The sequence below is a fragment of the Styela clava genome, chromosome 1, assembly GCF_964204865.1.
Source record: "Styela clava chromosome 1, kaStyClav1.hap1.2, whole genome shotgun sequence".
NCBI classification, from domain to species: Eukaryota; Metazoa; Chordata; class Ascidiacea; order Stolidobranchia; family Styelidae; genus Styela; species Styela clava.
This window is the reverse complement of record NC_135250.1, coordinates 17,415,028-17,437,362: the sequence shown is the minus strand read 5'-3', so window position 1 is coordinate 17,437,362 and position 22,335 is coordinate 17,415,028. Positions and strand designations below refer to the sequence as shown.

Genomic DNA, 22,335 nt, shown 5'->3' with positions numbered 1-22,335 from the left:
TGATTAAAAATAAGTACGTTGAATATACCAACCCTATTTTGCAATCTTTGTTAAGATATCCGCAAATTACGCATTGCATTTTCTGATGGATTCAAATGATCATTTGAATGTCATTCGCTTACGCAATTTAGTTTAAAGATTGCTCATCGTATTAGATCGTCTTAATGCTGCATACCAAGAATTATGACCGGAAATTAATTCCGCTGTGTGCAAATTTGTTCGAAATGATTGATAATTCAAGACGCAGTAACATTTTAACATGAAAAGTTTCAGTAAAAATGGGAAATATATGGAACTTCAAAAACTCACAAAAAGTGCTCGATTATAAGGAAATACATGTGATTTATAATCAATATTGCAATGATGTTGCATGGAGTGCAAAAATGTTATATTATTGTGAGTAAAAATTTGATATTTGAATATGAAAAAATGTTCACTTACATAAAAACTTGGTAAATTAGAAAATAATTGTTCAGAGAAGTAACTTGTTTTTGCTAAGCATGACTAACTGATTAAATACGATTGATTCAATGTCAAAAAACCTTCGAAAAACAACACTAAAACATTTTTGTTTTACTGGGGTTCAACAACAGAGTAAACACGTTTCTTTAATACGTCATATTGGCGTCAGGATTGGCGAGTTCAAATAGTTTCATATGACATTTGCAAAAGCATACAGGCAATAATTATATTACTTTGTTTCCATGTGACTTCCTGTCAGAGGTTTTCAGTTTAGCACGACATTCAAATTGATTACCTCACAAAGGTCGATAGTCCAAATATAGTGTGTTTACTTATAAAAATATTGTTAAATATTATAAATCAAATTTTGGCGATCCGAGAATTGCGATGAAAAATGCGTATTTTACGGGGTTTCATACAAAAATACATCGAATTTCAGTATTTTGAAATAATTTTCGTAATTTCCTCCTATTGTACAATGTAAATAGATAAAACTTTTATTCGCTTTGATATAACTGAGCCACAGATAAATTGACATTTTTTTTATTATAAAACGATATTTACGCCTGTTTCGTACTAAGAATGTTTTACAGAACTTTAATCTTTGCTTGATCAAAATTATATAGAAATCTGAATGATTGTTTGAATATTCTTCGGTATATATTATTCTACCTGAAATTGTTCTGACTTTAAGATTTTGCCACCACGCGTGTTTCTGTAGAAGTAATATTGGTAAGTTCGTGCTGAACGCACATCGTTCATTCAATTTGCTGTCGAGGTATATCGTCTCTGTATCGCCAACATACGTTCATAATTTTAACTGCTACGATTGTGTTTTCTTTATATTTATAATGACTAAGACATTATAAAAGGCTCATAACAATGTTCAACAATTTACAAAATAATTCCATGTTTGGGCGTCTTTTTTGTATTTTAAAAACGCTATAAGAGATTTGCAAATCTTCAGGGATGTCTGAATTTAGTCAATTCTACATATCTACAGAGAAATAGCTATCAATTTTGTTAAGGAATGTTATTAAAATGGAATTTATAATTGATTCATGTCGGGAAATTGACGTCATCTACTATAATTAACTGAAAGCCACACAAAAATAGAACATGTACGACTATTTTCAGAATGCTCTTGTCAGATGACCTTCTATTTTTATCGTACATTGTTGGACATGAATAGTCATAAGCACATTTTAATTTCCTCTCTGTCAAACTGAACCAAACTCGTACAACACGCGTAATTTAATGAACTGATGCTAATGAGGGAAAAAACAACATTCGAAACCATCAATCAAGCAATCGCTATTAACTCCTGATTACCATATGACGTCATTGTGACACAAAAAACAAACAGAAAGTGAATAACAATAAAGCTGATACCTACATTTAAAAATGAAACTGATATCACTTTAATGCATGGTTAAGTATTTATATAATGAAAAAAGATAAAAACTGTGGAGCAACTTTTAATCGACTGACACCAGCTGCATGAACAGTTTGTCATTTTCAACACCCTCCTAATTGTAATATTGAAACAAGATTCTTATATCATTTTTCTGTAAAGCCTATCTATATTATTGACAAAATAAACTTGGCAATTTGCGATATTGTTTCATCCAACTCAAGACATCCTCTTGCCGCATATTTTACGCGGATTATTCTTCATTACCGCTTTCGATTGGCATCTGCTGATTTTAACAACCTTGCATGAAGGGTGCACGTAGGAAAACTTGGTAAACCTATAAATATATAAACATTTTTAGTTCCAAGCAGTATCATTGTTTCGATTAATTTTGAATAGTCTAGTTCAGATAAGAATAGCATCGAATTTTGAATACTAGATGCAAGTCGCGTATAAAACGCACTCACATAAACTGCATTATTTAGACTATAAACTTTAAAGGATCAAAAATTTTGGCGTTACTTATCTCATAAAAAAATCTTGGTACTCTTGAAGTATGCGCACCAAGATGTCGCATAACCTGAACCCTAACCTGGTGCACAACCTGAGTTCAGGTTGTGCGCCATCTTGGTGCGCATACTTTAGGAGGTCCAAAATCTTTATTATATTTGTTTCGTATAACAAAATATGTATAGCCCATAAAAAAACTGTTTATTCGTTGAAACATATACACCCCACTTTTCTTATTTTTCAACCTTTGTTAACACTTTTTATTAAAAAATTCAAAATTGTTAGTTCAATAAAGTAACTGACCTACTACAACATCTCGATACTTTTCTGATATAGTAGTAATAAACTATCTTGGTTGGTTCAAACGTTCCAGTTGTCCAATTGTAGACTGGTATTGGCGTTGGTGGGCATTCCATTGTTTCAAGTTCGGAAATTCTTCTGTCTTCAGATAAATTGTAGTTTACGGATGATTCAAATCGTCCAGTGAATAAACTTTTTCTGACTGATAATTCCGTTCGTTTATTCACAGGCTCGAGACATGCCATCTGCAAAATTAATAAGAAAACGTTTTTGAACAATCCGCATTCGTAGTGCATAAATTAAAATATTGTAGCGAACACTAACTACATTGACATGGAAACATATTATACATAATACAATATTTTAAACTTTATGCTACTGTGTTCATATTATCATGTATACGCAATAAAAACTAAGCCCTTACCGCGAATTTCTTTCTTTTAATACATTTGCAAGAATAACATGGATCCGATGATGATTTCCATCTTTGTCCGATTTTATAATCTCTATATTTTTTCCTCGTGTTTACACATCCTACTTCCCGATAACAAACAGAAACGACGCATCCAATACAACATGCAATGATCAAAACGATTAAAAATGCAGAATTCATCTGTGAAACACAACAATATGAAGACAGTCTTCCATCCAGACAGCAAAATGCGGAATGCTAGTATAATGCACACAAAACGAAATAATATTTGCAAATTCTAACTGCAACTTAAGGGTATCTCCTTATTCAAATTATTATTTACAGATTATCCACAGCCATGCCAAGGATTAAAAAATACAATGTTTGTCAATTTAATAGCTTTTTAATCGCCAAAAGATGCACCATTGCATTGGCAATTATTGAATAAACAAAATCAGCTTCAAGTGTCCTAATCTTCACAAAGAACACGTACAGTTTCAGCACCACAATCAAATTCAGCCATTTCTCTAAATGCTATTATGGAAAATGGGGACAAGGTTACATTCGTAAAGCTGACAAATTACTATGCCTACAAAATTTCACTACTATCACTGCAAACCTTTGTTTGTTGACATCGGTGAAAGTGGGCTGGGCTGGGCTGGGTTGGAAATCCCGTTTGCTTATATTTGCTGTATTTGCTTTGGGTAACTTTGAATCTCTCGAATCATTTATTTGTGTTCATGACTAAGTTTCACACCGTATCCAATAACAAATGCCATATGATATTTTCATGGGATATCCTGAACATGTCCGACAATAATATAATATTGAATAAATATCACCACTTACCTTCATGCTTCACAAACGACCATGATTTTAGCAAAGAATGATGATTATCCATGAAATCTTCAATCAAATACTTCAATTCCGAATGCCTTATATATATACTTATTTCACGTCCAATTGGAAAAAAAAGTTATGACGAAAAGATAATGTCTTGGTTATTTTTAGTGCAAATGAGTTAAATATATTGCAGCAAAACGAAAGCTTAAATATAGCAATAAGCGACCCGATTTTGAATATTAGACAATTTGAACAAGAGCGTTTCCGCCTCCAGTTACGATTTAACTACAAAAGTATTTTTAATCACATGATGAGACCTAATTAGAGAAAAAACATTGTGAACAAATGTGGGACCGAAATGACCAAATATTTTTGTATCTATATGTCGTGTTATAGTTAAATATTAGGTCTCGCATACAAATTGTATGTCACTGGTTTGCTCAATATGGTTTTCAATTTGTCGCGGCATTTTAAACAGAAAACAGCCTTTATCATATATATTCGTAGGTTATGTAGAACTGACGACATGTGGGATATGCCCGCTAATTCCTACCTAATAATTCAATGGCCCTGACTATAGTCGGCTTGATTAAGCTTCATCTCCATTTATCAATCAGCACACGTCAAGTGCTCCGAGTCAAGGGTTCTGGCGTCGCAGCGGTTCGCTGTCTTTTTCATATGAATCTAATCTTTCGATTCATTGGCCTTGTTCATCTTTTTTGTTTCACTTTTGTTTGTATTTCGATTTGTCACATTTTTGTCACCATCACTAGCTCTATTTTTTGCATTTTTATAACAAACTTATCGGAGATTTCGATACTTTTCAACATTTTCCATTCAGTCCAAAAAACTAGGAAAATCGTTTATCAAGAATATGTCTTAAAGATATTGCTACACTTTATTGGCATTACACAAAATATGTAGCTGTTGTAAAATCAAAATTGCCATCTTCATAACAGTACACATGTATACAAGTTCAAAAATATATTTGATGCTATGAGACAATTTATAATAAAATATTTTTTCACTAGACTACCATAGCATTTAAATGTCCTAAGGGACCATAAAACAAATATGACTTTATTACTAACAGAATATCCGTGTTGGTGAATATATTGTTTATTAACACCAAAGTAGAATAGTCACGCTAACAAGCAGATATATCTTTATTAGCTTTAATTTGTTCAAACGTTTTTTTTTTTTCTTTCAAGTACACATGAACATTATTTTTTGCAGGATGTTTCTTATATTCTCGGCGTTCAGACAAAATAGTTACCACAAAAAAAAAATCTTACACAAACCTAATCTCCTAATTAGCGATTGAGGCACATTTGAAACAGTTTCAAGTAGGCCTACCTAAACACCAAACCAAAAAAAAACAGGCTATAATAGTAACACAAAATAATAAAGAAGAACAAAGAATAGCACTGTTGCATTAACTTGAAAAGATATAGAAATATACTTATTGCGTGCGAAAACATGCCCGACAGATGAAAAAGTGTCAACATTTTTGTCCACTTTTCTTGGAACATAAGACACATTCACCAGTAATTTGTTATTAGACATGAAATAATACGAAGATTCTGGCAGTGATTATGACAGCTAAATGTATATTGCCTCGTTGAATTTGGTAGTTGATGGTGATTGATCCTACCTAAACACCAAACCAAAAAAAAACAGGCTATAATAGTAACACAAAATAATAAAGAAGAACAAAGAATAGCACTGTTGCATTAACTTGAAAAGATATAGAAATATACTTATTGCGTGCGAAAACATGCCCGACAGATGAAAAAGTGTCAACATTTTTGTCCACTTTTCTTGGAACATAAGACACATTCACCAGTAATTTGTTATTAGACATGAAATAATACGAAGATTCTGGCAGTGATTATGACAGCTAAATGTATATTGCCTCGTTGAATTTGGTAGTTGATGGTGATTGAAAATCAAGAATCGCTTCAGCCAATCAATGCCATTGGCATGTTGCATCTTTCTTTTGGATTTTCCTTTTTGACAAGTTTTGACCTACACCTGCCGATTTTAACGACTTTACAGGACGCGTGAACGTTAGTGAAATACGAAAATCTGAAAAAATTAAGGAAACAATGACAATAAGGAATATTTACACTATGTGATATCCGTAACGGATATATCCTGGCGTATTTGTTATTTTCAATAAGGCTAATGTATAGGTTACAATACGCTGATTTACATTTACTACAACTAAAGGATGGGTATACCGAATGGGATATTGGGCTATAGGCTAATATTATATTATTGAATTCATTATCATTGTATGCTTACCAAATTCAGCAGCTTCGCTTTGTGGCAAGTACCTTGTTTCATGGAGTTGTCAGAAGAGGAAGTATAGTGTACAATAATCAACATGGTCGTTATCTTAAATATACGAATAGCACTAACCGACTGCAACATCTTGATTCTTTTCTTGTGTAGAAATAATAAACTGTTTTGTATGTAATTGATTCAAACTTGCTGGTAGACAAGTTGTAGACTGGTGCTCGAATTGGACTGCATTGTTTCGTTTTAACTTCTCTTTCATTTATTTCCATTTCTTCATCCGCAGCGTATCTTATCGTTGATTCAAAAGTTGCAATCAATTCACTTTTTTTAAACGACAGTTTCGGTTTCTGATTTATGGCTTCAAGGCATGCTAACTGTAAAATATTAAATAAAAAAATCCGTTATATCGTTTCATTGATAAGTAACATATTCAATCTTTATAAATATAACTCACCACATATTCTTTTGATTTTACACATTTACATGTATAACATGGATCTGAGTTTGGTCTCCATCTTTGCCCGATTCTATATTCTTTTTTCTTCGTTTTTGTATTTGGACAACCATTGTCTATGTAACAGTCAGCAGTGATGCATGAAATCGTACATGCTACCAAGAATATTGTTGCAATATGTAAATGCATCTGCAACACAATGTTCAAATGTTTGTTTGTAGATCCCAAGATAATAATAATAATTGAATTAAATGAAAGCATACCATTTTGATGTAATGTTTTGAGCTGAAAGTATTGATAACTCCGTCACTGTTCAGCTGGAGAATGAAATTGGAATGGATTAGGTGAAAAATTAAGCAGTCTTTTATACCTTCAATTAGTATATCGGTCGACACTACGTCATTTGGGAGATATATCGAAGGAGAAATATCATACATTTTACTATTACATGTGAAAACGAGAGAATTTATGAAGGGCAATGGAGAAATTTAAATATAACCACTCCCAGAGTAGCCGCTCCTAATTTGTGTGGTAAACTGAATAATTTGTTGACATGAGCAGATAAAATCAAGATTACAACGTTTAAACTGTGATTACTTCACCACGCAAGCCATATTTGGTAACATAGGTACTATATGATCATAAGCAACAAGTAGTAGATTGGCATTGATACCCGAAATGATGTGACAGATAATAGGTGGGCGTTTGGATTGCTATCTTATAGAATTATTGAGGAACGCACCCACTATACCTACCCATTGGTGGGTTTAAGTTGGCAAAACGCAATCAACCAAAATATAGTCCGTATTATTAGTTTCTAGTAAAATATATATACCTATCTTGCTTGAATTATGCAAAAAATAAGGTTCCATTACATTTGAACCCACGACGATTGCACCTGCACACTATTGCACCAAGGATATACATTTTGATTAATGTTTGTCTTTCTGCTACCATTTGCTGATGAATACTAGTATTTTATTTAGTATTTCATATCTAATTAGGGATTTTAGGAATCTTTGCATAATAGTATATATCAGTGGTTTTCAACCTCTTTTAGATTGCTGACCGGTAAAGTTTCAAAACTAATTCTGCTGGCCGGTGAACCCTCAAAATCCACCCAGAAACAAAATTAAACGAATGTAATTACGACAAAAGTATGCAATTTAAAAGCTGGTGATTCAATTCAATGGAAAATTTGCTGCTGTCCTTTCGATATCATACGTGTTAAACGCGGTTCCAATGAAGTTCCTGCATGGCGAAAAAGAGCGTTGACTTCCATACGATTTCTCCGATTATGTCTTGATGAGAGATAACGATCAAAAGCGTTTCTAACAAAAGTAAGTTGTACAACAAATCAGCAGTAATTTAATAAATTTGTCACTGAGCTCAGGATATTCTTTTTCAAGCGATATCCAAAACTATGACAATGGTATCCAGCTGCTCAGGGCTTGCAATGAGCGTTGGACCCTCTGACTGAGTTCGGCTACGAATCAAAAGGCGGTAAAACTTACAAAATAAATAGACAGGCCATCAGTGCTTTGCATTTTGCAATTGTTATATAAGAAATGGATATATTTGGCGGATATGCAAGTGATCTGAGAATGACGTTTAGTTATAATGAACAATTAGTGAAGACCGTCGATCAACGTCAATTACATTCATCTACGTAAAGAAGTAGAATAATATTAACAAAATAAATTTGATTAAGACGCAAGGATATCACGTTTGCAAAAATCGTCATTTCAAAGCATGTTACAAATTTCCGCATGTTAAAAAGTACGTGATATTCCGGCGGAAACTACGTCTATAAGCGACGCGAAAAAATGAAAATGACATTGGACTTCTACGCAATAGTAACCCGTTATTTCACCATTATTTCATATCCGTAGTTTTAAAATTACTTTCTTTTCCGGCGGAAATTGAAACTTGGTACATAATTTAGTAATATTACGTAGCATACTGCGTAAGAACTCAGTTCATGACGACGATTATCTTTAATTAAGGTCAAGAAAGTCGCATGATATATCTGAGGATTCATGTTCAGATCTAATTTAAGTTTATATCAAAATAAAATTGAAAAAAGAAGCATTGAACCAACACTGGTTGATGTGGGTGTTGAATATTAGTAAAGACAGTTATTATCAGAAAACATAATTCTTAGTAATTTATATATATAAATATAATCGAAACATATTAAATACCATGTATGTGATATACACAGGCTAAACAAAATGATCCAAAATTACACCGCACATTACATTTAATTAACAAACATAGAAAGGTCTCTATACTGGTCGCCTCCATTTTGGGAAAAACTGACTCAGGTACAATTGATTATCTTCGAACAAGAATGTTTCCGCACATTTTCGTTACCAAGCGAAAACCAAAGATTCAATTAAATATCCTAAGACCTAAATAGTTGCAGTAAGTGTAAGTCTCGCACGAACAGTGTATTATATACTATAATATTTCAGAAATTATGGATATCTAACTTAACTTAATTTATACCTGAAGGTGATTTCGTGATTAAATAAACTCCATATTTCAAGTTCCTTGTATATTTCGTTGGCAAAATGGTCATAATTTTATGCTAAAATTTCATCATATAATAATATTGCTATTGGGCTGTAATTACAGAACGTTGTTTGTAAGTTTGTTTGAGATTGGTATTTGTGATTTAGGTAGTTGAATCGGAAAAATATGTTTCCTCTAACCTCACATAGTTATATTGCGATATTGATTAGCATACATTTTTTATAGGTTTTCTGTTTTTACAACTATTGATCTACACTTGCTGATTTGCTGATTTTTATAACTCAACACGGAGAATGCACGTTGGTGAAATACATTAATCTGTTAAGTGAAAATCAAAAATAAAATTCACTCCTGAATTATTACTATCTATTCTTTCAATGTTCATCACAACATAACCATCTCAAACATGTCGTTACGATCGGTAATCGGTATAAAGGACCAGTTGTAATCTGAGGTTCGAGTCAAGTCTGAGTTTTTTATTTTCTTTTTTAATATTTTGATAGTTTCACCTGGAGTATAATTTACTGGTGATTCGAATCTTACAGACTTGTTTTTTTAATTGATAAACTAATAAATATTACTGCATGACGTTAAAAATTAATATATTTTTTTTAACTTTTTGCCAATAGAATAAGGATTCGACACCGGCTTCCGTGTTTGTGTAATTCTATATTTTTTATTTTTGTGTTTGAATATTTCATTTCTAATTGAAATATTTATTAGTATTTTACAATTACTCAACAGCGCAAATATGTTTAATCTCAAGCGTCGATCGGCAACGAGTAGTCAAAAAAGCACATTTTGTTTTGGCAATTTCGACATTTCCAAAAATATAAATATCTTAAATACCTATCGGTAACTATTATAACAAATTCCAAATAAAGTCATGAAAATATGTCACTCGGATATATTTTAAATGTTTGACATGAAGAGAGCTGCGATTTGTCGCAGATGATCGGTCTTCAGTGCCGGTATTCATTAGCGTTTTTATCGCAGAAATAAATCTATCTGCAACACCAGTGATGCTTTCACCTTTTCCGTAAGCAAAGTGTTAACATTTGTGACTCGGATGCGAGGAATCCCAAAGCAACCAATTTAATATATCCATATTCCTAACTATATAGCGTTGAACTGTTTTTTGTCTCGCATAACAATTTCCAAATAAAGTCATGAATATATGTCACTAGGCTTGCACGTAATTTACGGATTTACGGAATTACGTAATTATTTGGAGTTACGGAAGGGAAGTTACGAATTACGTAAAGTCGTAATTATTGCATTGAAACGAGCTTTCTTCAAAGCAGTCAATTTCGTCGATTGCGAAAAATGAAAGCTCAACAAGTAGAAGAAGTTAGAGTTCCGGTATTCGCAGCCGTTTTTCTCTCTCTTGCTACGTAGGTGAAGGAAGGCATGCCGCGTTGCCATTTACTAACCTATTATCAACTTATCTGGCGTGTCCAATGTAAATTATTAGTTAGTTAATGGGGGAAGAACTGAGTAGGGTCGTTTGACGTCAACACACCTGGTTTTAACTTCTCCCGCAACTTAACCATAGATAAGGGATAGAATTGTGTTAAGACCGATGGACGCTAACACGCCCGGTTTCAACTTCTTCGGGTGAAATGACTAATGAACGCAGGAGATCAATCTATCAAACATGGCCTATCAAACATTTGTATCCATTTTACTTTTATTTATTATTTACTTGTTCCAGTTTTCCGTTACTTATGATATATATGTTCCGTTTCTATTTTATATTCACGCGTTTGAATAGTGGGAATTCCCCGCCAAGTGTGGATTAGCAATGCTTAACCATTCTTTATTGTTAATATCAACACTTGATATATGAACATGGAATATCATATTGTTTTTGGCTGTTTCATTTCAGACTTGGGGTATAAACAGGAAAATATCCATAACCTTTCAACACGACGATCTTGTGAAATTTAACGAAGAGCTTTCGCGACGAATTGGAACCAAATAAGCGAAAAGAGCGATTGATCACTCGCGCCAATACCTCGCCGTGATAATTAATGTCGCGCTTATCAAATAGCAATTTGATGACAAAAGAGAGATTGCGTAATGAACCAAAACGACGGATTCCTCGCGGACCGTTGAAAATTTAACTGCTATCATATATAATCAAATATGAGCCTGTGTGTTTATTCTGTGCGAGATCCATTTTCTATTACAAAATCTTGATGTTCTGTTAACGGTTTTATCTTATATATCAGTCCGGACTTGGCCTTGCTCATGATGTTTTTCACAATTCCTCTCAATATTTCGGCCATATATGATTAACTGTCTTACCAAATGCGGCAACTTATTTTGATTTATCGTCGACTTGAATACCACCGGCACTCGACCAAACTTTTGTCAATCTTGGCCGATAGGATCGCCGACTTGAGTTAGCAAATAAATGTTATGAGTGTAAAATAAATGTCACAAAATGCATTGTTTTGCGATATAACTTTGTATTTTCGGAGAAGGCATGTCATATAAGTTCGGTATTTAAATTATACGCAAATAAATAATATTTGATCTAAATTTATCGCAAATAATGTTATAAACATTCAGTCCGCGAAATGATTGAATGTAAAATGAAGCATGGTAATCGGAATATCGTCAATAAGTCGACATCAATAATTATTATTATAAAAATGCTAACAAGGCATTAATGTCGGATAATGCAGAAAACGCTGCAAAAACAAGTCTTCGTCGCGAGGAAATCGCAAGTATAATCAAATGAGAGAATACGCTCGTCGTTGGTTAATAAATTAGAAACCCGTAATTTTTATTCAGTACTAAGGTGGTTTTAAAAAACTATCGTTTCCATAAATATCCGTATACCAGTGTCGGTAATGATAAAATAAAATTGATCGCATAAAAATGGGACGGTTAATTTGCGAAGGTGATAAAGAAAAACCAAAGCTAACACAAAAGATAAAAATCAGAATAAAATTAATTTGAATTCACTCCTTGATAGTTGTCTTTAACATCTGCCGCCGGCGTGTAGTACTGCCAAGAATATGAAAACCCAACTTCAATGTCCTATTCGGAAAAAAAGTGGATTCAATGGGTTGTTACGATGGGTTTAAATGCGTGGAAAAATATCGCAATTACGGGGTCATTACGTAATTGATTTTGCCGTAATTACGGAATTGATTTTTGTCAATTACGTGCAAGCCTATATGTCACTCGGGTATATTTTATATGTTTGGCATGAAGATGGCCGCAATTTGTTGCAGATGATCGGTCTTCAGTGCCGGTATTCATTAGCGTTTCTATCGCAGTAAGAAATCTATCTGCAACACCAGTGATGCTTTCACCTTTTCCGTAAGCAAAGTGTTAACATTTGTGACTCGGATGCGAGGAATCCCAAAGCAACCAATTTAATATATTCATATTCCTAACTATATCGCGGTGAACTGTTTTTTTTGTCATAAATTATTTTCTCCTTTCAGTATACAATCCGTTCGGTATACATTTTAATTATTATCACAAATATAGTTTCTTGTCTATTTTAAGCGCATACGTGTTTTCATTAACTTTATGGCTTATAAATTTAGGCGTTCAGTTGGATTTATATGATGAAAATACCATTTATACTAAAATAATAATAGCCCGAGCATTATTTCAACTAAGTAATCAGTCATGACTATATAAAAATTGAGTCATAATTTATAGTTTATAAATCATTTTTAATTACAATTAACAACATCGTATAATACTAATAACTAGAAAGATATAATGTTCACTTTTGTGGCTATTTATAAACTCGTATATAACTAGATAGGAATTGGATTTTTTTTTGTAGCTTCCACTCAATTTTTACACATTGCAAACATCCGGTTATTCATCTTAATTTTCATTTATACATCGCCAAAACCCAATGCTTCTGCAACACCCATATATATAGGACTCACTTCATATTTGATACACAATTTTTAAAAGTAGTGTCATACAGATATTTCATTGGTAATTTCTCAAATTATTCACGAAAAATTTGTGGAAATTTCAAAAAAATCGTACAAATCATATTTATCAGTTTTCAATTTGTCGGAGCGGCATTTATTACGTTTGGTATTCAAATTGATCCACAATTTTAGAGCAAAAAAACTCCAAATCACAGAACAGACTAAATTATAGGCGCAATGGACGCATTACAACTGTGCACGTTCAAACATGATGTGGGTGCGATTCTAATTAATACAGCATCAGCAATCATCCCTAGGCCGAAGGAAGATCATCGCCGAGACGTGTTAAGCGTGGCTTAAATTGGAGATGTATGTGAGCCACGGATTAAAAGTGAAGTTTGTCTATAAAAACGTCAGTATATAGTTATAACTAAAATTGGTTCAGAACATTTTCGATTCGAAAAATATCTGACTCTTCATGATTCCTTTCTTTCCACGTTGGATGCCGTATTCAAGTTTATACTATACAGTATGTTGTGTTCTAAATGACAATATTAAGAATTTACAGTACCCGGGTCAGCGCGATTATTTCAATTCAGGTATCTCTGAATATTTCAAAAGCTCTTGATTGCGTTTGACATGAGCGACTCGCAATCGAGATCTAATCAAATCAAAAGCACACAACCTAAAACATTTCCAGAAATTTGAAATATTTATCATTTACTTCAGTCAATTTAGTAAGATATTTTAACATTCATTTAAATGTAATGGTTTTGATACATTGTAATTTAATTAGATTTACCTTGTCAATTGAAATGCCAAATTGAAATGCCATTCAATTCACGGATCTTGCGACTATAAGCTTTCATTTCAAAAATTTTGCATTGTTAAAATTTACCCTTAATTGTTTTAGTGTGTGATATCTCAAACTCAAAATAAAGCCATAAAATATTTTAGTAGAAAATTTTTTAAACTAAATTAAATTGGGTTAAATTAAATAATGATTGTGACAAGTCAATGTAAAACTATATTTAAAAAATTGAATGTCAGTAATGGGTACACCGCGAATTAATTTGACCCTTTGAAGTTTTGTCATATATTATTTCTGCTTCAGTTTTTTTGCTTAGGTACTCAAAATGTATTTTGCAATGAAATTATTAAAATTTGTAAGGATTCAGTCAAAATATGATATTTTTATCTCCAAGAATATATATTTTGTAATTTCGAATCATTTCGAACACATCATTTAATAAACATAAATCATATTTTAAAATTGTGTTTCTCTTTTATTCGGGAAATTCCGATTAGACTTCAGTATAATAGAGCGAGAAATTATTACAACGATAAATTAATTAATTATGAATTTGATTTGAGTATTTGATACATATATGAAAAATTTGCATAAATAATTGTTATACCAAAGGCTTTATCTAACTTGTACGTAACTGACTTGAGTATAGTTGAATCTTTTAACAAGCATGTTTCCCCACGCAAAATTTGCGCGTAAATCGCCGTTCAAGTTAAAGATTTGTAAACGTCATGGCGTCTAATATAAGTTTGGCGCTAGCACTTTATTTTTTGCAGCGGTGCTTTTAGTCGTACATTTCTCATGTTTTCAATGAGGATTAAATTCAGAAATTATAACTCGTCAAATTTTGTTTTCCTTTGACTTTTTATAGAAATACTGTCCCTAATATTTTTCAAATTTCGCCGATTAAATTCAGAATTTATAACTCGTCAAATTTTGTTTTCCTTTGACTTTTTATAGAAATACTGTCCCTAATATTTTTCAAATTTTGTACTAGCTGCTATTTACTGACATAGCTTCGGTAAGGACGAAAGTATAATTAGCAAATATTGGGTTGTGATCGCTCACAACATCTATTCTATATACTGAATCCAAACATCAACTTTCCCAAGGCATCAAAAATTATGTAATCTTTGCAAAACTAGTTTGTACGATTGTTTCGATTACTAATTTTAGTTATATTAACTTTTCGATTATATATTCTTCAAACTAAAGCGTTGTGGTATTTTATTAGAAATATTATTTATCTGATTTGACTAATCAATGGCACATTACCGACTAACGAAGGATACCATAGTCAAGCTGTTGTTTGTCCCTCCCAACATTATTTGTAAGTGTACTTTCATGCTTTAATGCGGGTTCATTTATTCAAACAATTTTTGAAAAAACAACGAAGAAATGTAAGAAATAAAAATAAATAAAAAACAACAAAACATTGCATATTTTAATAAGAAAAATCACCTGATAAACAATTAAATTTGAAACTGGATGATTTTTTGCAGAAGGCCGGTTTTTGTGGAATGAACATTATAAATTTCCAACAATAAAATTTCATAGAAATAAAATTTGAAACTAGCTTAGCGATAAACAACGACAAAGAACAAAATCAATTGCAAATAACTTTTACGAGCTCAGTATATAAAAAAATCACTTTTCAACCAGTAAACGACATCGGTTTGTTACATCTTTCTTTTGGATTTTCCCTTTTCACAACTATTGATCTGCATTTGCTGATTCTGACAACTTTACATGAAAGATGGACATTTGTAAAATTCATGAATCTGTGAATATAAAATTAAAGATGAGAATAACAAAATTGTATGAAACACATTATTTCTGATGTAATCTGTATTTGAATTTTTTTTTAAATAATATATCATTGTTTGAAGATATGTGAAATATAAATACATAGCTAAATATGAGGATTGAGTTGAAAATTCTCCCGTTGTTTTAAGTTTCATCGGGGGGCCGACAGAAAGGCCCCTAAATATTCATTGTACATAAAACCTAAGATAGTAAATACTAACCGACTGCAACATCTTGATTCCTTTCTTTTGTAGTAAAAGTAAACCATCTTATACGTGATCGGTTCAAAAGTACCGACAGCCCAGTTATAGATTGGTGCTCGAGTCGGAGAACATTCTTTTGTTTTTGCTTCTTTCTCCGTTATTTCAATATCCTCATCTGGAGCAAAATTTACAGGGAATTCAAATCTTGCAGACAATTGACTTTTTTTAACTGATAGATTCCGTTTTTTATTCACAGCTTCAAGACATGCCAGCTGAAAAATATAAAAGAAATGTTACAATCATGTCAAAAGCAGTAAGAGATTGCTCCATATAAAGTATATGAGTTACCACAAACTTCTTTGTTTTTATACATTTGCAAGTATAACAAGGATTGGACTTTGGCTTCCATCTTTTTCCGATTCTGAACTCTTTATCATTTGTGTTTGAGCAACCATCTTCTCTGTAGCAATCTGCACTTACACAAACAATGGCAGTAGCAACAAACAGTGAAATCATAATACAGGAATTCATCTGTAATGTAAAATGGAAAATATTTATTAGCGTTACACAATTACACAGCTCAAATGCTACTTACATGTAAGGTATATATGGTTCAAAAAATTACATTTTTTTTGCAAGTTTGACATTCGAAAATACAAATATCTGAAATACGTACCGTTATTGAGTGGTTACTTAGTTCTTCGCCGAAAATAAGAATTTATGCTTTCCCTCTCGTTGATAATCGAATTCAAATGTGATATTATCGGTGACAATATTACAGCTTATATAGTCCGTTCACGTACCTTAGCTTATATAGTCCGTTCACGTACCTTACGGCTATACGTCACGTGGGAGAAATCGCATCACGTATCAATCTATTTCCATCAAAAAGAGAATTTCGGAAGGTCAGCACTAAACACAACTCTCTTTCATTTCGAGGATTTTTAGAGATATTTATATGATAATTAACATTTGAGGTTAGTAATATATAGTCACGAAACTGTGTATTTTGGACATTTTTCCAATGTTTAATTAACATAGCAAATGCGGTGATTCTGTATGAATGCTCAATCTTGAGTGTTGATATTTATTATAAGTCTATATAGCTTCTAATGCCAGTGTTGCCGAAACTCTTCCTCGTAAGTAACTTAACTGTAACATAATTGTAATCTTGCTACGGAAGATCCAAGAAATGAATAATAAATCATGTTTCATCAATTTCTTGATAAATCAATTGTGTGATAATTTATTTCTCCTGTCAGTGTTCATATCGAACAATAAGCATTTTACCTATTTGCATAAATATATTCATGGTTTCTGATCTATTTTAAGCGCATATGCGTTTTATATAGTTTTATGACATATAAATATAGAGCTAATTAATTTTATATGGCAAAAATATTAATTATACTACAATAATAGCCCGAGGATTTGTTCAACTAAGTATAAATAATTAACATTAGATGGAAACCGATAATTTTTTTTTGATCAAAATAAGATACAAATTTTTTCAACGAATAGTAAGTACTCATTATGACTTTTTAGATACCCGGTCAAAACTTTCAGGTATAAACAGCTACCAAGTTTGAAAGGTCTGGAATTAGAGTCTCACTCGTCGGGTAGCATTTTCTCTATTCGTGCACCATGTATTCCTTTATTTCATTTTGACGCTAAGATGGAAAGTGGTTCTGCAATGGCAATATACCTTACTTCAAATATATTTCAGCATTTCTAATTTTAGTGTTCGATACAAATTTAGTGGCATGTATAAAAATATTAACCTACGAAAATTTCAATTATTTTGGTCGCTAATTCTAATTCTCAGTACGAATTCTTAAGCATTATGTCTGGGTTGCTTCCTAAATCAGTTCAATATTATACAAAATCTATTTTCGTATTGACGTATGTCAAGCATTTTGTACAAACAATTGTAAAGTACGTCTATAACAATTGTCATATTAAGTTCTTTTCATATAAGGTCTTAAGATGACAAACATTTGATAAGTCATGAGATTGCACTTTTTTGTTTTATGGCTTATTCCCTGGAATACGCACGCGCCAGAAATGCAGCACAATTTGAGATCTCGGTAACGCTCAAATATGCAATTGCATTGAAAAGTTACAAGCCTACCTAGTTGTTTATAATTAGCAATAGTGCGCTCAGATTACGCCCAAACTAGAATAAACCCATGTAAAGGTCGCTCTTTAAAACACGAATTAGACTAACATGTTGACAATCAAATTTGTTCTACGAGACTATCACCGAATGTCTGATTGTGATTTACGGCCCTGATTACTTCTACAAAATTACCTTTAAAATTGAAAATTAATTTTTCAATTTGTGCCTTGAGAAGACCAAATCCATTAAACCAGCTATTTAAATGTAAAATGCAGACAGTTGTTAGGGTTGGGAACCTTCATGTGTGGCCTACCAAATTCGTACTTTGTCTTACCAAATTGTACTTTGTGACGTGGCTTTTACTACTAGAACTGTTATTTAGCTAGTTGTTTAAATTCGTTCGATATTATAATATTTCTATGTGCCCATGCATTGATGCCTGGAGCCAAATACAATTTAAATATATTCACTGGTGAGCATATAAAATTTGTATCGCTGATATTTTACGTTGAATTTGACGTTCAAAACTCTACCGTATTCTTCGAAACTTGCGTGTGGAAATGCATGACGGTTTTATGATTCCGTGCAGATTCTCAGTAATTTACGTAAATACTCAAGCTTGTTTACCTGAAAGCTTAAAATTTTACTAATAACTATGTTATATTACTTTTGTTGTCAATATTCGTTTCATTCTCTGAATATTTCATATCTTTTGACAAACACGCAAATATATGAATCAGCTGCAATTGGTAACTCCGGCTAAAGATTTGACGCACCTAATTTGTTTTTCAGCGTTATTCTTTTTATATTTCTGTGAAAATGTTTGACTTGTTTCGATCAATAAAAATAAAATTCTGCACAAACTGGAACATAAACTCGAGATCTCCTATCTGATACGAAATTGTTTTCAGCCACCGCGCAAAGCACAAGATCATTGCAACAAAAATGTAAAGTTGAAAATAAGTTGCTTTTTGGCGCCATTGTCATAGGTTTCGTGCAGTATTTAGCAAATTAACACACATTCGTTGTACAGGAAATATGATACATCTTAAAAGTTCATGTTTTTATAACACGTGTTTTAGTTAGTTATACCTACCTGTTTAACAGCAACTTTAAATTGTAACTTCTATTATTATTATTGATTCGATTTGTACGTCATAGTATGATGTGCATGAGAATAATTTCCTGAATATTTACGCAGCTTTATCACGTTTCACGTGAAGGAAAACACACATTATATGTAAGCCACATTCGATCCTCGTTTAAAATGTGTGTTTCTTTTATGATTCATGCTTAATTGTGTAAATATTAATTTGATGCGATTAAAAAATATGACGCAGTAGCCGCACATGAAAAATTTCCAGTTCAATTTTCATAACAAACAATATTTTATTGGTTTCCAATTTATATGACGTAGGTAAATTAAACCAAATTTAATTTAGTCAGTCATTCATCAATTTTTTTCAATTTGTTTGCTGAAAATTTCCCTTGTTTGCAGAAATTGACAAATACAATTTTAGTTTTATTATTTGCAAAGCCTATTATTACATCAAAGTTGCTGTTGAATTGAAAAAGCGCAGTTTATAGAGAAATGAAAATATTCTTATTTGGTGTGATTTTGCAATATTCGTTTTTAATTGATATTTGAATTCTTTCCCAAGTCTTTGATCAAAATTCTTATAGTTGTCAAAGATTTATTATATCAAAAATAATATCTGATGGATCTGTCTGACCCGAAATGCATATGACGTCCGCTCACTTGCGACGTTGACACGTTCTCACAGAGTATTTCAACGAATCACTTCATTAGTGATACATGAAAATTTCTCTCGTTTTGCTCTGAACTGACATATTAATTGTCTCGTATCGAACTTTTCTCCCGACTGACTATTCCCGGAAGCTACGTGCGCGATACTTATAAAGGGGACCAATGGATTTTACAATCATTTCAAACTTCGTAACTTCGAGTTAACAACTTTTACTACTACTTTATTAGTGAAGCACTCAAATACTAGATAACTAAGGTATGTTTGGTTGCCTTTTTATTTAATATTTTGAAATTTTTCCGCCTTGTTCCGTATACTTTACCTTTTATTTATTCTAGATGAAATCATCAATTTCAATTGCCAGTATAATTGTTTGTATAATTGTATACGTTGCCGCGGACTGCTATCAAGAAGCTGGTTGCTCAAATTCACACGGGAACGATAAAATTTATAAAGTTGGGCAAAGATGGAGACCAGATTCAGTTTCATGTTATACTTGTAAATGCATATCAACAAAGAAGTTTGTGGTAAGTCGTATTTCGATTTTTGTTTCAAGCTAGTTTCTGCGCTGCTTGTTATGTGAATTAATATTTTGTTTTTAAATTTACAGCTGGCATGCCTTGAAGCCGTTAATAAGAAACCAAACTTATCGGTTAAAAAGAGCCAGATGTCTGCAAGATTCGAATCTCCTGTAACTTATACTCCAGATGAAGATATTGAAATACCAAGAGAAGAAGCGAATACAAAAGAATGTTCTCCGACTAGAGCACCAATCTATAACTGGGCTACCGGTACTTTTGAACCGATCACGTATAAGATGGTTTACTATTACTACACAGAGAAGAAATCGAGGTGTTGCAGCCGGTTAGTATTCATAATTCTTATATACAGAGAATTACTTAGATGTTTGAGTTGGCTAGGCTAGAGAGTGAATGCGAATAAATTCGTCTTGTGCAAACAATGCCCAATACTTAAATTTATTATATAACAATCTTTAACAGATTCATGAATTTCACAAACGTTCATCCTTCGTGCAAAGTCGTCAAAATCAACAAATGCAGATCCATCGTTGTAAGAAGAGACAACCCAAACGAAAGATGCAACAGGGCAATGTCACTTATCGGTTGAAAAGCTAATTAAGTCTTTATTTTCTTTGGTGCACGACAAGACACACGACATTTAATCATTACATATACAATTTTGAGTGTCCAAACATCCCTAACGAAGACATGGCTCAATCCTGATATCAATAGTTTTACATTAAGAAAGCAATCGATATTAGTATAAGGCGGCAATTTACATAATAAATCCTGTGCTATAATGTCATTCGTTTCCAGTGTTTCGTTCTGAGATTTTAATACAGAAGTTGATTACTTATAATATAATCTGCCTCTAGAATAAGAATACAATATATATTTAATTATTTTTATGATGTTACTAGCTTTTTTAATGTTTTGATTTTTATTGCATTCTTATTTATTACTGCGTTTGAAAAATATATGCAATGAATTCTAATTTGTCTTGTATAAGTAAACGTTTTAAAAATGAGGATTTTCTTCTAATGCTATCGATTGGATTTCTGTAGGACCAATTACTACCAAGGCCAGACTTCCTCAGCCACGCATAATTCAACTACAAAAAGAAAAGCGACTATTAGATTGTTTTTTTACTTTGAAGTTTTTCTGGGAGCTATGGATTCTAAAATTAATTAAGGGTGTATTATGGGATGGAATTAGACCACTAACTTTATGACGCGTCAGAAAGTGTCAGAGTGGAACATTTGTGATGTGACGTCGCGTTTTTTACATTTATCATTTCGTCCTGATGTACTAAAGAGGGAAAGTCAAATTATGAAATATTAGTTGACTCAGACAGAAATCAAATAGAGGAACAAACCATCTCGAATGCATATTTCAATGTCTAAAAGTACTTTCTGCAATTATACCATTAAATCCATCTTTCCATTTGATAAAAAATTATAATTTTGAATAAATATAATTGTGAAAGACCTGTATTCATAAAATTGATTTGATCATATTGTCATGAATTGCAAAAAAATAAATAATAGCAAGTAAGCGAGTCATATGATAAGGCAATAACATTGACTACATTTTGTTTGCCATTAACAGAAATTATTAAACGATAAATAAATGTTTTCACAACAAATAACGAGGTAGTCATCAATAAAATCCAAACAAGAGAGATTTGCACCATTGTTTTTATTGGTCATACTAGTACTAGTCAATCATTTAAACATTATTCAAAATATGAGTCAAAGCTTTTTTATTGTAATTTTAGTAATGGAGTTGAAACAGAGTTTCACGAAACATCAAGTAACAGTTGGTTTTGAACATTTGAATGAATTCAATTGATGAATTACGTTAATTTAATACATTTTTGACTCAAAAAGTCAAGTTCATCAAATTTTTAAACGAAAGATACTTTTTGGTTCTTGGTTTATAAAGGTCAGCAAGTGATA

At 32.1% G+C, this 22,335-nt stretch overlaps 4 protein-coding genes across 6 annotated transcripts; 1 reads left to right on the top strand and 3 right to left on the bottom strand.

The window, feature by feature from the left end:
- Positions 1-542: 542 nt before the first annotated feature.
- Positions 543-4,070, bottom strand: LOC120347344 (uncharacterized). Its single transcript, XM_039417276.2, has 4 exons — positions 3,948-4,070; positions 3,111-3,299; positions 2,690-2,931; positions 543-2,213 (listed from the first exon to the last, which is right to left on the bottom strand). The coding sequence occupies exons 1-4, from the start codon at positions 3,951-3,953 to the stop codon at positions 2,096-2,098; spliced, it is 555 nt and encodes a 184-aa protein (XP_039273210.2). The 5' UTR covers positions 3,954-4,070; the 3' UTR covers positions 543-2,095.
- Positions 4,071-4,833: 763 nt separating this feature from the next.
- On the bottom strand, positions 4,834-7,557 carry LOC120348098 (uncharacterized). Of its 3 annotated transcripts, XM_078115318.1 has the most exons (5): positions 7,535-7,557; positions 6,963-7,016; positions 6,700-6,888; positions 6,366-6,619; positions 4,834-6,029 (listed from the first exon to the last, which is right to left on the bottom strand). In XM_078115318.1, exons 2-5 carry the CDS (start codon positions 6,963-6,965, stop codon positions 5,903-5,905), a joined length of 573 nt encoding a protein of 190 aa, XP_077971444.1. In that variant the 5' UTR covers positions 6,966-7,016; positions 7,535-7,557; the 3' UTR covers positions 4,834-5,902. The 3 variants fall into 3 exon arrangements, 2 of the variants coding, with proteins under 2 accessions (XP_077971444.1, XP_039274153.2); XM_039418219.2 differs by lacking the exon at positions 7,535-7,557 and having other exon boundaries at positions 6,963-7,216; XR_005570168.2 differs by lacking the exon at positions 7,535-7,557 and having other exon boundaries at positions 5,892-6,029; positions 6,249-6,619; positions 6,963-7,221.
- Positions 7,558-15,299: 7,742 nt separating this feature from the next.
- LOC120348516 (uncharacterized) lies at positions 15,300-16,778 on the bottom strand. The gene is made up of 4 exons (XM_039418661.2): positions 16,648-16,778; positions 16,320-16,502; positions 15,990-16,243; positions 15,300-15,743 (listed from the first exon to the last, which is right to left on the bottom strand). The coding sequence occupies exons 2-4, from the start codon at positions 16,500-16,502 to the stop codon at positions 15,617-15,619; spliced, it is 564 nt and encodes a 187-aa protein (XP_039274595.2). The 5' UTR covers positions 16,648-16,778; the 3' UTR covers positions 15,300-15,616.
- Positions 16,779-19,961: 3,183 nt separating this feature from the next.
- On the top strand, positions 19,962-21,405 carry LOC120348515 (uncharacterized). Its single transcript, XM_039418660.2, has 4 exons — positions 19,962-20,114; positions 20,195-20,383; positions 20,467-20,720; positions 20,858-21,405. Exons 2-4 carry the CDS (start codon positions 20,195-20,197, stop codon positions 20,982-20,984), a joined length of 570 nt encoding a protein of 189 aa, XP_039274594.1. The 5' UTR covers positions 19,962-20,114; the 3' UTR covers positions 20,985-21,405.
- The last annotated feature ends 930 nt before the right edge of the window (positions 21,406-22,335 follow it).